Consider the following 16,197-nt stretch of genomic DNA (forward strand, 5'->3'; position numbering starts at 1 on the left):
AAGTATAATTCTTATTTTGTTGGTTGGTGAATGAATTTTCCTCACTTTGGTTTAAGGATCATGGGATATGGTTAACAAATCCACCAACACACTTGAGAGAGTTAAAAACAGGATAAAATACCTAGTTTTGAAAATGAGCATTTATGTAGTAGCATTTATTTATGTAGGCATTTTAACTTGTCCTGATCACAATCCTAACTTCTCATCTTGGTGATAGCCTTGAAAACCACCAGTCTACTGTGATTGTACTGTGCTGCCATACTGCTAGCTTTCCCTACTCTATTCATTTAATCCTTTGAACTAGGTATTATTTCAGTTTCAGGGAGGACTCAAAAGTGCAGCCAAACCCAAGGTAACAAAAAATTCTAAGTATATTTATTAAGTGTTCATCATATGTTTAGAATATTAACATATTCTAAATGGTCCTTTGATCCAAATCCCATACCCTTCCCATTACATGTAGTGTGTCCCTCTCTCCCCTTTTATTCATGGTTGGAAACATCCTGTTTCTTAGTTAAATTAAAGGAGGAAGTTAGATCTCAGCTGTTGCTAATTCAGAAAGAAAAAACCTTCGGCACATTAGAAAACATTAGTGTGTTGTCCTTGGAAGTAATGGTGGAGTTTATGGACTTCTCATGAGGTCAAGGGCTGTCACTGATGTTTTATTTTTATAACAGTGTTTTCATTTGCAGAGGTGGGAAGTTTCAGAAGTTTTTTTTTTTTTAAGATTTTATTTCTTCATGAGAGACATAGAGAGAGGCAGCGACATGGGCAGAGGGAGAAGCAGCTCTCCACAAGGAACCTGATGGGGGACTCGATCCCAGACCCTGGGACCACACCCTGAGCCGAAGGCAGATGGCTCAACCACTGAACCACCAGGTGTCCTTCAGAATTTTTTATTAGGAAACATTTCATATATTCAAGGTAGTACAATGCATATATAATTATAAAGCACAATATCCTATTAAATACTACCCTGCTAACATAAGAAATTATCCATGCCTTTGGGGTGCTGCTTACACTGGCCCCTCAAACAGATAACAGTATTGAGTTTTACTTTGTTCTTTTTTTTTTTTTTTTTTAAAGATTTTACTTATTTATTCATGAGAATGCACAGGGAGGAGAGAGAGAGAGGCAGAGACAGGCAGAGGGAGAAGCAGGCTTCATGCAGGGAGCCTGACGTGGGACTCGATCCAGGGTCTCCAGGATCACACCCTGGGCTGCAGGCGGCGCTAAACCGCTGAGCCACCGGGACTGCCCGAGTTTTACTTTGTTCTAATGTGTCTTCTGTAAATGTCTTTTGTTTAAGAATTAAAATAAGTATTATGGGTACATTTCATCTTGTTTGACATAACTATTATGAAAATAGCTATTCAGAATTATATTTTGATTTACTTAGTTTATATTAGAATAAGAAGGGTTTTGTCTACATATAGGCAGTTACTTAAAAGGCAACTTGGTTTCTGTAAGATCTGTAAGTTAGGAGACTTCATTAGTTTCAGAGGTTGCAAAGATATGGAAGGAGAGAATCTTGAGGAAGAGGAAAAGGATTTCATGTGAATCAAGAAAATTGCTCACTGGTGGTGTTTCTGCTTCTTAAGACTAGGGAAAAGAGAACAAAGAGGTAGGCTCTGAAAACTAGCCCTTTCTTAAGTTCTTGGCAGAATTGGTACCACCAGGGAGTAGCTAAAAGACTAAGTGAAGTATGGCTTAATAGTCTTATGACAGCAAATTTCCTAGAGGTTAGAAAGTGTTTGTATTAAACATGTTTTTGAGTAGTGAAGACTACTTTAGGGATCCTATCTAACATCTTGTTATTCGTTGTCTTTATTTATTTATTTTTTTTAAAAAATTTTTTATTTATTTATGATAGTCACAGAGAGAGAGAGAGAGAGGCAGAGACACAGGCGGAGGAAGAAGCAGGCTCCATGCACCGGGAGCCTGATGTGGGATTCGATCCCGGGTCTCCAGGATCGCGCCCTGGGCCAAAGGCAGGCGCCAAACCGCTGCGCCACCCAGGGATCCCTATTCGTTGTCTTTATCACTGAGCCACTGAAATCTGAATCTAGTGCACTTAGTACGACACTAACTTCCATTTGCTTAGTAGAGTTTGTGTAGTCTTTCATCTTTTAGGAACCATAATCCTCACAGTTCCTCATTTTAAATGGGTAAAGAGAGTTTTAAGCAATGCCTATGATGTAATTTTAGAGAGGTGGTCATAAATGTGCGTACATGCACACATTTGTATACATATGCATGAAAATACCTTACTGTGTTTGCCTTGGCAGTTGCTACATATAGGCAGGGAATAAGTCTATAGAGGATGGGTGTCTTGGCTATGAGTGGGGGCTCCAAAGCTAAACCCTCCAAGTCCACATCCTGGATTGCCACTAGCTAGCTGTGTAGCCTTGGTTAAGTTATTTGTGATGTGTCTTTGTGATGGTGTCTCTATCTCTACAAAGGCGGTAATACAACTTATATCTGCCTTAGTAGTAGGGAGTGTTGGTACACAGGAAGTATGTATGTATGTATGTATGTATGTATTTATTTTTATTTTTTTATTTTAATTTTTTAAAAAGATTTTATTTATTTATTCATGAGAAACACACACACACACAGAGGCAGAGACACAGGCAGAGGGAAAAGCAGGCTCTATGCAGGGAGCCCAACCTGGGACTTGATCCTGGGTTTCCAGGACCACACCCTGGGCTGAAGGCGGCGCTAAACCGCCGGGCTGCCCAACACAGGAAGAGTTTAGATCTCAGCACTTGCAGTGTTTATAGTGCTCCCTGAACGTTAGTTATTCTTTAAATCTTGTCCCCCCCATTGCCTTTTGGTTAGAAGCACACTTCATTGCTTAAGTTGCCATTTGTATGTGAGGAGGTGTTCTTTCTAGAACCATGTCTCCTTGTCACATGATTATGTGCAGTATGAGCCTTATTCATACTCTGTCAGCAGTTGAGGTTTGAACATAAGTGTGTGGCCATACCCGGTGGAATCCAGCAAGAGAGAGAACTAGGCACCGTAGCAACTGTTGCTATTTGTGTCCTGAGCAACAGCTGCCCTGGACAGATTTATTTTTTAATCCTGATCTCACTGATAGCCTGGGATGTGGCCGTGCCTTAGAGAAGTGGATTGGTTGAGATGTCTGGTCTTTGAGGAGATTTCATGACCACATGTTATAAAGATTCTATTCCATGTGAAATATGAGGCACTAAACCTTTGTGTGTATGAGAAAGGAAGAGAGGCTAATAAGCCTCCACGTTCAGACAGTCCCTGAAGTATAGTGTGACTGGATTAATCATACAAGAAATACTTTCAATAGGGGCAGTAAGGCTTTGTGCTTTTCAGTCAAAAAGTAACTTTGCTGTCTAGAGGCGCCTGGGTGGCTCAGTTGGTTAAGCATCTATCTACCTTTGGCTCAGGTCATGATCTCGGGGTCCTGGGGTCTAGCCTGCATTGTCTGGCTCTCTGACAGCAGGGATTCTGCTTCTCCTTCTCCCTCTGTCCCTCTCCCCGCTCATGCTTACATGCTCGCTCACTCTCTCTCTGTCAAATAAATAAAAATTGTTTTTTAAAAAAGTAATTTTGTCTGCAACATTCTACAGATGATTTGTGGTCTGTGATTCCACTGCAGACACACATAATACATACATGTATACATGTATATACATATATATAACATTATTATCAACTGTGGATTTTAAAAATAAGATTGTCTTTCTGATAAATACTTAATTATCAAATGCCTTACTAAAGTAGATAATAAGATCTTTAAAAAGGGGTTGTTTCAAGTAGTAGTTGGGTCAATTCAGTAATTTTCTAATTTTCATTTCTAATGTATTGAAATATTTATGTAGCATCTTGAAATAGTTATGCAGGCTGCTTCTGAATTTTGGCTGCTTATTTACCTATGATTCAGCCATTAAATATTTACTGAGCACCTGCTATGTACCAGGCTCTGTTCTGAATCCTGGTAGCACTCAGTGAATGTTGATGGCCTGATTCTTTTAAGTTCTATATAGGGATCCTGCTTATTAAATATGTGATTATTTTTTATTGCTTTCTTTAGATTCAGTGGTATGACTACTGATTTGAGTATTTTAAACTTATAACATGTTGAACTAACATGTAACTGAGTGACTTACAAAATCAAATTATTTTCATTCTCTAGGTATTATTAACCCAAAGAACCCAAAGGAAGCTCCAAAGTCCTTTAGTTTCGACTACTCCTACTGGTCTCACACCTCGGTGAGTATACCTACAGTCCAGTATAATAAAACAATGTGAGTAGTGAACAGTTTTGAAAGAGCTTGCAGGTCCACAAGGAGTATAGAGATGACCAACACCTAGGAAAATGGAGAGAGCAGGGCTCTTTGTGGTACCCTTCTTAGTAGAGGACCCCAAATCTTGCTAGCTTCTAGGGATTGTTCCTGAACTACAGATTGCTTCTGCATCTCTTCATTATATGTTTTCTCCTTTTTTCTTTCTTTTTTTTCTGTCTTGTGTTGAGAGTATGAAAGGTTTTAAACTACTGGCAGAGCCTTATGGCCAAGGGAAGGGCCTATGAAGGGAGGTAGGCAGCATTTGTCACTGAAAGGTGGGTTTATTGAAAAATAGCTATACTACCTGGAGTGAGCGCAGGGAAATATTTTTATATGTGGATTTGACCTTTGAGCTTTTAGTTCCATTTTGCATTTTTTAAAAAGACTTTATTTATTCATGAAAGACACAGAGAGAGAGAGAGAGGCAGAGGCATAGGCAGAGGAAGAAGCAGGCTCCATGTAGGGAGCCCGATGTGGGACTTGATCCTGGGACTCGATCCTGGGACTCCAGGATCATGCCCTGGGCCGAAGGCAGGTGCTTAACCACTGAGCCACCCAGGCATCCCTCCATTTTGCATTTAAGAAAATCTTGCACCTTTCTACAAATGGAAGGTTTTAGAAAGTGACGTGTAATCAAGTGAGGTGTATGGCTGACCTGGGTGACTCTGTGCATGTGAGTATTTAAAAAGAGAAAAATAGGGATGCCTAGGTGGCTCAGCGGTTTGGCACCTGCCTTCAGCCCAGGGTGTGATCCTGGAGTGCCAGGATTGAATCCCACATCCGGCTCCCTGAATGGTGCCTGCCTCTCCCTCTGCCTGTGTCTCTGCCTCTCTGTCTCTGTCTCTCATGAATAAATAAAGAAAATCTTAAAAAAGGAAAGAAAAATAAACTGTGTAGGAGGGGCTTAAAATTTTTATAATATATTTTAACTGATGACTATTGAGATTCCAAACACTTCAGTTTATTACAGCAGTAATCAAACATAGGAAAGAATACAAATAAAATGCCATTTATTTCTCCTTTTAATCTTTACAGCCTGAAGATCCCTGTTTTGCATCTCAAAACCGTGTGTATAATGACATTGGAAAGGAAATGCTTTTACATGCCTTTGAAGGATATAATGTCTGTATTTTTGCTTATGGGCAGACTGGTGCTGGGAAATCTTATACAATGATGGGTAAACAAGAAGAAAGCCAGGCTGGCATCATTCCACAGGTAAAAAACAAAAAACAAAAATACCTCTTTATTATTACTTAGTCTTAGATTGCTGTATAACAGTTATTTTTACTTAGCAAACATTTACTCAGGGACTGTCATGCAAAAGCACAAAGATACTTTGTCTCTTTTCCTCAAAGGAGGTAATAATCTGATGGAAAAGACTGGTGTGTACACATGTCTGTCTTTAAAGGTGGGGAAGTTGGTATTCTGTAAAGTTTTTGCTGTATACCTGTGTCTGGATATTTTATCTTTTGAACAGTGTTATTAATAAGCTTCTTAAAAAAAAGTGGTAGTATGTCCCAGACTTTGTTCTGAGTCCTGGGGACACCTAGTTGGTGGTGTTGATCTTTTCCCAAGTTCCATATATAGAACACTTCTTAAGCATGTGGTTATTTTTGTTTTTTGATTGCCTTATCAGAGATATTTTCCTTTTGTCTTATTAATTTAATACTATCACTTTAAGCTTGAGCAGTCTGAGAATTCTTAATAGCAGTATCTTTTCACCTTGTATTGTTTGGAATGAGAAGACTTATGATACTTATTTTTTATTTTCGTTTTTATTTTTATTAAAGATTTTATTTATTTATTCATGAGACACACACACACACAGACACACACACACACACACACAGACAGAGACATAGGCAGAGGGAGAAGCAGGCTCCATGCAGGGAGCCTGATGCGGGACTCTGTCCTGGGACTCCGGGATCATGCCCTGGGCCAAAGGCAGGCGCTCAACCGCTCAGCCACCCAGGGGTCCCTGACATAGATATTTAAAAGGAACTTCTTTCAATAATAACAGAAGAGGAGTTTGCTTTTATTGATATTTAGAATTAATTTTAAGTCTTCTTTTTACTATAGGCCTAGTGTGACCTCTCTGTATTCTGAGAATAAAGTACATAAGAGAGCAATAGCTACTTTTTCTAATGGATTATTGGACTATAATTTTAAATTCAGCTGTATAATTGAAATGTTTAACATCAGTAAAGATTAAGACTTTTTCAGAAAAAACTGAAGATACTAGCATTTTTTTTTCTGTAAAAAATATATGTCAATATTGAGACATATACTTGGGAATTGTCCTTTATAAATAGGAATAACAATAATAAAAATACCAATTAGAGAAAACATTATGTAGCACATGCCATATGCAAGCACTGATCTAAGTGTTTTGCAAAAAGTAGCTCAGCTAATCCTTCTTGTTTGACCCTAAGAAGAAGATGCTGTTATTACTTTATTTTATTTATTTCCCTCATTTTAAAGATGAGGAAACTGAGGCACAAAGAGGTCATGTCTCTTGCCTAAGGAAGTGGCAGAACCAGAATCCAAATGTAGTCCAGGTGGTTCTGGAGGCTTTGCTTTTATAACTATGTAATACTTCTTTAGCAATGAAATAATTTTTTGTAGATTGTAGTAAGTTATACTAAACAATCCTGTTTATTCCATCATCACATTTAGTTTCTCCTTCCTTCTCCTTTAGCTTGTTTACTATTGGAATTCTTGTATAATTATATTATATGTCTCTCTTCTGGTAGAATTTTGGAATGTTTTGTTTTAGTGCAAAAGCATTGATTTTTTTTTTTAAAAGATTTATTTATGATAGACATAGATTGAGAGAGAGAGGCAGAGACACAGGAGGAGGGAGAAGCAGGCTCCATGCCAGGAGCCTGGCGTGGGACTCGATCCCGGGACTCCAGGATCGCGCCCTGGGCCAAAGGCAGGCGCCAAACCGCTGAGCCACCCAGGGATCCCCAAGTATTGATTTTTGAAGACAGGATTATCATTTAAAAACTGCCATTTAGGCATCCCTGGGTGGCGCAGCGGAGCCCAATGCAGGGAGCCCAATGTGGGACTTGATCCCGGGTCTCCAGGCTCAGGCCCTGGGCTCAAGCCGGTGCTAAACTGCTGAGCCACCCGGGCTGCCCGAAAAATAAATATTTTCTATTGGAAATGTCACTGCATGGTAGAGTAGTCGTCTCTATAAAGGGCTTGGGATCATAAGAGAGAGGTAAAGGGGAAATTTTTATACGACGAAAATTCTTCTTCTTCTTTTCTTTTTTTTAAGATACCTTTTTTTTTTTTTTTTTAAGATTTTATTTATTCATGAGAGACACAGAGAAGAGAGGCAAAGACATAGGCAGAGGGAGAGGCAGGCTTCCCGAGTGGAGCCTGTAGTGGGACTTGATTCTAGAACCCCAGGATCATGACCTGAGCTAAAGGCAGATGCTCAACCACTGAGCCACTATAGTGTACTCTCTACACCCAGTGTGGGGCTTGAACTTAAAACTCGGGGATAGGGGATTCCTGGGTGGCTCAGCAGTTTGGCGCCTGCCTTCGACCCAGGGCGTGATCCTGGAGTCCTGGGATCGAGTCCCACGTCAGGCTCCCTACATGGAGCCTGTTTCTCCCTCTGCCTGTGTCTCTGCCTCTCTCTCTCTCTCTGTCTGTCTTTCATGAATAAATAAAATCTTAAAAAAAAAATAATACACACACAAAGAGAGAATGCAAACTATTTAAAGGGAGTAAATAAAGGTATTTAAGAATAATTTTGACTGTAGGGGGTGCTTGGCTGACTGAGTCAAGGGAGCCTGCAACTCTTTATCTCCGAGGTTTTATTGTGTTTTTGGTTTTTTTTAAGATTTTATTTATTTATTCATGAGATGCACAGAGAGAGGAAGAGAGAGGCAGAGACACAGGCAGAGGGAGAAGCAGACTCCACGCAGGGAACCCCATGATTTGTAATGTATATAGTAACTGACAGTATAAAATAAAGCTTCTATAGCATGATAAATAAAATGTCTGCAAAATGTAGTTTAATAGTATTTTGCTACATAATAATATCTATAGTAGAGTCACTAGCATAATGTGAAGAATTGAATTCACAGAAATTAAATGTGTCAAGGACCTAACACAGGAAGAGCCAGAACTCCTCCTCTTCCTCTAAATGTGGCTTGCTTTCTAAGGAAACATTTATGAGATACAGTCATTGAGAGAGAATAAAGATGAACTGAGGAGAACGAATTCACAACTGTCCTTTAATTTCATTCAAAGCGTTCTCCTTTGATGTTGTTGCCCTTAATATTTTGAGAAAGAGAAAAGAGATCTCACTAATTCGTTTAGCACTCATGGGTATCTTTGTACTTTTCTCATTTATGCTGTTAACACCTCTCTCTTTCTGTTTCTGTAGTTATGTGAAGAACTGTTCGAGAAAATCAATGACAACTGTAATGAAGAAATGTCTTACTCTGTAGAGGTGAGTATAACCATGGGTTAAAGCCACAGGCCTTTGGACCACATTCCCTCCAGTGTTACTTTTCAGTGGTTCCAAATGATGACTGTGCTGTAGCTCATTTAACTACTCCCCCAGTTTTATATTTTTAGGCTATTTCTAAGTTTTGATCGTCACGAATAATGTTGCAATTAAATCCTTGTTTATACGTCATAAGCTTGTTCATAAATTTTATTTTTAGTTCTTTCCATTATGTATTTGGTTGTCAACACATGTGAATTGCCAAATGACTTTTTAGAAAGAAACGCTACCAATTTCCAGTCTCATGACAGTTTAAGCACCCAATGTGTCCCTGCCCACTTTTAGTATTTTCATTTTTTTCTCTGCCAACTTGGTAAGGGCACTTATTTAGAGTTTCTTTGATTATTAGTGTAGTTGAACATCTTGTAAATTATGCATATGCTTGTTTACGTTTTGGGATTACAGTATTTATCTTACTCGTTTGTATGAACTCTTTCCTCATTTTATATCATTAATAGTGATTTTTGACAGGCATTGGTTTTTAAAATCTATATAATCAGATCTCTTGGGGCACCTGGGTGACTTAGTTGGTTAAACATCTGCCTTCGGCTGATCTTGGAGTCTTGGGATCAAACCCTCCATAGGGCGGGCTCCTTGCTCAGTGGAGAGCCTCCTCCCTTTGCCCCTCCCCTTGCATGTGCTCTCTGGCTCTCTCTCTGTCAAATAAATAAAAATCTTAAAAAAAAAATCAGATCTCTTTTCTCCTCTCCTCTTTATAATTGCTTATAATCTTAGAAAGTTATTCTCCATCCAGCATACACTCCCAACTCTTTGAAGAAGAGGTCTATAGAATTACATTATATACATTAATTTATGTGATGAACATCTCTACTCCTTGATAAGTGCTTTATGAAGCTATTGTTTTACTTACCTCCAGTTTTGGTGCTCAGTTCCATAGCCATTGAAATTACTAAAGTGTTCTGTTAATCTGAGCCTGTTCTGAGACATGAAGCTGTTTTTAAGCAAACTACTTTTAATGTATGTGTTGTGATTTTCTATAGGACTTACAATTCCTACTTGAGCCACTTAGCTGGTTTGGGTTTTTTTCTTTACCTGTAAAGGGTTGCATAAATTGATAAATTTTAGAGAATTCTGCCTTCTGACTATCATATGCCAAAAGGGAAATGTGCTGCTCTAGAAATATTTTTTGTTAAAATGGATTCTCTAAATATCTTGTTCCTATAACTATTCTTTTTGAAGACTAAATGTATGGCAAATGAAAATTCAGTAGATTTTTATTCTTATTAAAATATCACAGTATTTTTAAATAAATTCAAAATTGAAATTCACAGAAGATGACAGAATTTTTGAGGTTATAGGTAGTGAAAAGTTGCCATTTCTTTTCCTCTCGGGGTTCACAGGCTTGCTTGGGATGCATTGTAGATCCTTCATTGATACTGTGGCTCCTCTGTGTGGGGCTTCTGCCTCTTCTTCTGCTTCTCTCCGTTACTTGCCCTGGCCACACTAGCTCTTTTGCTGCTTCTGGAGCACAGCAGGAGCTGTCTTACCTCAGGGACTTTACATTGATTTTTTTTTTTCTGCCTGAAATCTTCTTCCCTTGGATATATTCTTGTCTACGTGTTTCAGCTCCTTCAAGCCATTTAGTCTGATCCTTTCAGCTAGGTTCACTCTGACCACCTTCTTTGACCCGGCAGCGCGCCCCCCACCCCACACTCTTCATCTGTTTTGTCCTGTCCTTTGTTTTCCTCCATAGTTCTCATCATGTTCTAACCTAATTTATAATTCTATCTTCTTATTTATTTATTTATTTGTTCTTTATTTCCATTTAGAAGCATAAGCTCACCGGGGCAGGGATTTTTGTCTGTTTTATTTACTGTTGTATGCTAAGTGCCTGGAAAGTAGCTGGAAGATAGTGCTGCTCAGTGAATTGAATTTGCTAAGTGGGGTCTGTAATGGCTGGCTCAGAAGTGAAAGAAATAGTGTTGGCTTTAGGTGGATTTGCATGTTAGAGACTAAATAGCAGAGCACAGCAGCCTTTACCCAGGTTACTTGGGTTCTCATGCTTCCACACCTGGGTGAAGAGACAATAAGTTTTCCAAGAAGATAAAGTGTCTTTCTGGGATTCTGGAGTGTATGTTTAAGTACACAAGAATGATTAAAGTACCATTTCACTTTGTAGGATGACTTGCTTTAAGAAGGAATACTTGTTGGTCTGTTGTTTTAACCTCATAGGAAATCAGTTGCTTCGAGGGTTCTCAATATTTTTAAAATTGATTTTAAAATATAGTATAAATATACAGTCAAATCTGAGAATGAGAGAAAGGAAAACAAAGTAGAAATGGAGATTCTATTCTGTTTCAGACACTCGGAAATGTTCTTTAGAAATTTAAAGTTGACAAGTGCTGAAATTTTATTGTGTGCTTGAGTAGCTCAGGACACACAAGGGAAGACCATAATGAGGCTTCTTGTGGTGAATTTCCCTCAGTCCAGAGCCTTATTTGCTTAGAAGTCTGATCTTATAGATACATCAGGACCAAAAGCATCCTTCAAAGCCAGATTCTTGAGTGAAGCTCATTTGACTTATGTTATGAAACCACCATTTTTATTTGTTACTTTCCCTTGAGGAAAACCTCTTTGCTCAGTCAGAACACCCACATAAGCAAGCCTGGTATATTACCTTCTTATCTTCCTGTGGATAGACTTCTGTTGGAACCCTGTTGGTTTTTTAGTGAGTGTGGAATTAGAGAGCCAAGAGTTGACTAGACAATTTAGATGTTTGCTTGACTCAGGTGAAGAAAGGATAGCCTGAAACCCCCATCTCCATGATAGGAATGGTCTTGCTGGTGAGACGAGAGTTCAGCGTTTTATTAGTGGAGGCTTCCTCTTCCCTCCTGAATCATGGACAGGTCCTGCCACGCCATCGGGTTCGGTGCTGACCACTCCTCACTCCTTGTGGTAGATCCATTGTTTGTCTATAATTAGTCACAGTGTGTGTCTATAATTAGTCACAGTGTGGTCAGTCTTACAGCACTGGGGTTGCTGGTCTTTTGTCTTACGTGCTCTGAAATATTGATAGTGTTTCTTGGTTTCAATACTAATAGAATTTTTATTTCCAAGCTTTTAGAGTAACCTTACTGTAATCCTCAGTGATTGACAACAGCATACATTTTTAAAAGTGTATTAGTAACTGGTTGCTGTTAAGCATGGCATTTTTTTTCTGCCTTAGATAAGTTGTGGCTCCTGACTGCCGAGGTAGCCTTTTTACCTCCTTTTCTTCTGCGAGACTGTCAGAAGGCTGGTTCTAAGCTAGTCAGTGATGTCTGTGCACACTGAATAGAATAAAATGGACTAGGCCTACGATGGCATTTCCCTTTGTAAAGATTACCGATGTCTCATTGTAGGGCTTTTTTTTTTTTTTTAACGTAATCTCTGCACCCATTGTGGGGCTCAAACTCATGACCCCAAGATCAAGAGTCATGTGCTCTACTGATTGAGCCAGCCAGGTGCCCCTAATTATAGAACTTTTAATAAAAATTATAAAAAAAAAAAATTTAATGTATGGCATTTCTTTTTCCAAGCCCTCCAGTTCACTTTAATAATTTGTTCGTAGGTGAGCTACATGGAAATTTACTGTGAAAGAGTACGAGACCTCCTGAATCCAAAAAACAAGGGTCATTTGCGTGTGCGTGAACACCCACTTCTTGGCCCGTATGTGGAGGATCTGTCGAAGCTGGCAGTCACTTCCTACACAGACATCGCTGACCTCATGGATGCTGGGAACAAAGCCAGGTATGGTAGAAATAGACTAATAACTGAAGGCTTTGACACGTTTTTGGGTCCTTTGTTTCCAATTAAGGGTTTGAGACCACATATATAGCTTTGAAAGTTGTTTTAATTGTAGATCCTCTGATCCTTTGGCTGTGCCTAGGAAAAAAGTAAGGGCTTCAGCATTTTCAGCATCTCCCCTCAAAACAATGTAGTACTGAAACATGTCAGGACTTTGGTTAAGTTTTAATACTGGGTTTTGATCAAGTCATGGTAAATAAAATGTTGGATAATCACATGCCTATGGTAGTAATTAGTAATTGATTGTGGAATAAAGAATACAATTAAAAAAAATATATTTTATTTATTCATTCATGAGAGACACAGAGAGGCAGAGACACAGGCAGAGGGAGAAGCAGGCTCCATGCAGGCAGCCTGATGTGAGACTCAATCCCAGGTCCCCGGGATCATGTACTGAGCCAAAGGCAGATGCTCAACCACTAAGCCACCAAGGTGTTCCAAGAATACAAATTAAATACCTTAGTGGTTTCTAAAGGGACAGCTGGAATGTGAAGAATAATTCTGATGAGGGACCTTTGGAGTTGGGAGTAACTTGATAGGCTCACAAATAAGATGTATTGAGAACAATTTGTGTGACCATTTCAATCTCATGATCTGTATAAAGCTATTGCTTGTGAATGTTATGGTTACATGGAGCTTGCTGTTCATTTTAACTTTTATCCAAGAATTCCATTGTCACATGTCACCTTTATGTTTATTTAGGACAGTGGCAGCTACCAACATGAATGAAACAAGTAGCCGTTCCCATGCTGTGTTTACCATTGTTTTCACCCAGAAGAAACATGATACTGAGACCAACCTTTCCACTGAGAAGGTAGGATAACTTCAGTATCCGGCCTTGTGTTGTATAGAATGGAGATTTTCAGAAGTTAGTCTTGCTACCCTGTGCATTTTATGGAGGGAAGAAAGTTGTCTTTTTATTTAACAGAGACTCTTTTGTATCTTTTGTTTGTCATTTTTATACCCACTCTAAACCAGTTTGAATGTGAGTTTTTGAGTGAAATTGCAAGATAGAAAATAGGGTTAAGAATAAACGAAGACTTTGGGTTTCAAAAATACTCTCTGTCAGAGAGTTAAACAGTTTTGTAGGGAGAAAATCCTTCCTTTTTTTTTTTTTTTCCTTCCTGACAGAACCTCTTAATTGTTTGGTATGTGGGATTTTTTTGTTTGTTTATTTTGTTTTGAGCTCTGTTATTATTGTGGTATTAAATATTTAACCAAACAGTTAAACAGACAAGGTGTGTTTTTCCTTGGAAAGTAAAAGACTGCACAGCAATCCTGATGCTCTTTGAATCCCTTGCTTGTTAATGTCTCCTTTTTTTTTTTTTTTTTTAAGATTTTATTTATTCATTAGAGACCCACAGAGAGAGAGAGAGAGGGAGAGGCAGAGACACAGTCAGAGGGAGAATCAGGCTCCATGCAGGAGCCTGAGGTGGGACTTGATCCCAGGACTCCAGGATCACACCCTGGGCCAAAGGCAGGCGCCATACCTCTGAGCCACCCAAGGATCCCCTAATCTCTCCTTTTTGACAGCTAAATATAGCAGACATTGGAGTTCAACTCTTGCCTCTATCACTTCTCAGCACTGTTAGGTTGGGCAAGTTACTTAACTTCTCGGTGCCTCAGTTTCCCCAGCCTCATAGGATTGTTAAGATGATTAAATATTGATACAGGTTAGTGAATGTAATAAATAGTCCCTGGCTCAGAATAACCACTCAACAGGGCAGCCCGGGTGGCTCAGCAGTTCAGCGCCACCTTCAGCCCAGGGCGTGATCCTGGAGACCTGGGATCCAGTCCCATGTCCGGCTGCCTGCATGGAGCCTGCTTCTCCCTCTGCCTGTGTCTCTGCCTCTCTCTCTCTCTGTGTCTCTCATGAATAAATAAATAAAATCTTAAAAAAAAAAAAAAGAATAACCACTCAACAAATCTGAATTTTAGTGTTATTATTGTTAGTAATAAATTTATGTTGAACTCTTCTCTCTGCCTACGTACCTAAGTAGCATGCAGCTAGATTTTTTGGTTTTTAAGATTATTTATTTTTTTATTCATGAGAGACAGAGGCAGAGACATAGGCAGAGGGAGAAGCAGGCTCCCTGCAGGGAGCCTGATGCAGAATTCGATCCTAGGACCCCTTCTGAGCTGAAGGCAGATGCTCAGCCATTGAGCCACCCAGATTTTTAAACCTGAAGTTAGATTTATGATACTGGCAATGATAAAATACCTTTGCCTTATAAACTGAGTACTTTGTGATACTGACATCATTAAAAACTAGGATCATTTACTTAGTGACTCGTTTTTATCTGAAAGTTTTTTTTTTTTTTTTTGAAAGTTATTTTTTTAATTTTTTATTTAAATTCAGTTTAGTTAGTATTATTAGGTTCAGAGGTAGGGTTTAGTGATTCATCAGTTGCATATAATACCCAGTGCTCATTACATTAAATGTCCTCTTTAATGCCCATCACCCAGGTACCCCATCCCCCTTCCAGCATCCCCCTTCCAGCAAGCCTCAGTTTGTTTCCTGTAGTTGAGTCTCTTATAGTTTGCCTCCCTAGCTGAAAATTATTTTTATTTATTTATTTTTTATTTTATTTTATTATTATTTTTTTAAAGATTTTATTTATTCACTCATGAGAGACACAAAGACAGGCAGAGACACAGGCAGAGGGAGAAGCAGGCTCCATTCAGGGAGCCCCATGTGGGATTCGATCCCAGCTCCCCCCAGGATCATGCCCTGGACTGAAGGCGGCGCTAATCCACCCGGGCTGCCCTGAAAATTATTTTTAAAAAAATACTCTTCATATAAGTGATCAAATAACTTGACACTGCTTATTTACAATATTAACGCCATTTAGTACATCTTGTGTGAAAGCATTTTTTCCATTCTTCCATGATGTCACATCTACAAAGATAATGATGTTAATTCTATAACCATAGCTTCTTTGGTAATCCACTTTGGTTAGTTTTGTCTAACTTTCCTGAAGCTTTTTTTTTTTTTTTAACAACCATTTTGAGGTATTGTTAGTACAATAGACCACACAAATTTCAAGTATAAAATTGGATTACTGTGTATGCACCTGTAAAATCAATATCATGGTCCAAGTCATAACCACCTCTATTACTCTGAAAGAGTTGCCTCATGCTGCTTTATAATCTGTAGCATATCTTCTACCTTGCTAGGTAGGCAATTCTGATGTGCTTTTTGTCACTATAGATTAGTTTACATTTTCCAGAATTTTATATGAATGGAATTATATGGTATGTACTGTTTTCTTGCCTTGCTTCTTTCATTTAGCATAATCTTGAAATTCATCTGTGTTGTGTGAATCAGTAGTTCACTTGTTTTCATTGCTGATTAGTATTCCATTATATATATGTGTGTGTGTATATATATATATGTGTGTGTGTGTGTGTATATATATATATATATATATATATATATATATAATCACAGTCATTAACTCACCTGTTGATGGGCATTTAAATTGTTTCCAGTTTAAGATCATGTGAATGGCGATGCCATGAACATTTGTGTACAAG

General features: G+C 38.7%; 1 protein-coding gene across 10 annotated transcripts in view; it reads left to right on the forward strand.

The window, feature by feature from the left end:
- Nucleotides 1–16,197, forward strand: part of KIF1B (kinesin family member 1B) — a 147,049-nt gene that overhangs the window by 38,605 nt on the left and 92,247 nt on the right. For all 10 annotated transcript variants that reach the window (XM_041772648.1, XM_041772638.1, XM_041772642.1 and 7 more), the window contains exons 3-7: nucleotides 4,175–4,251; nucleotides 5,361–5,540; nucleotides 8,731–8,796; nucleotides 12,425–12,603; nucleotides 13,363–13,474. In XM_041772648.1, the coding sequence (XP_041628582.1) occupies nucleotides 4,175–4,251; nucleotides 5,361–5,540; nucleotides 8,731–8,796; nucleotides 12,425–12,603; nucleotides 13,363–13,474 (614 nt within the window). The remainder of the gene's footprint in view (nucleotides 1–4,174; nucleotides 4,252–5,360; nucleotides 5,541–8,730; nucleotides 8,797–12,424; nucleotides 12,604–13,362; nucleotides 13,475–16,197) is intronic.

The sequence above is a fragment of the Vulpes lagopus genome, chromosome 10, assembly GCF_018345385.1.
Source record: "Vulpes lagopus strain Blue_001 chromosome 10, ASM1834538v1, whole genome shotgun sequence".
Classification (NCBI taxonomy): domain Eukaryota; kingdom Metazoa; phylum Chordata; class Mammalia; order Carnivora; family Canidae; genus Vulpes; species Vulpes lagopus.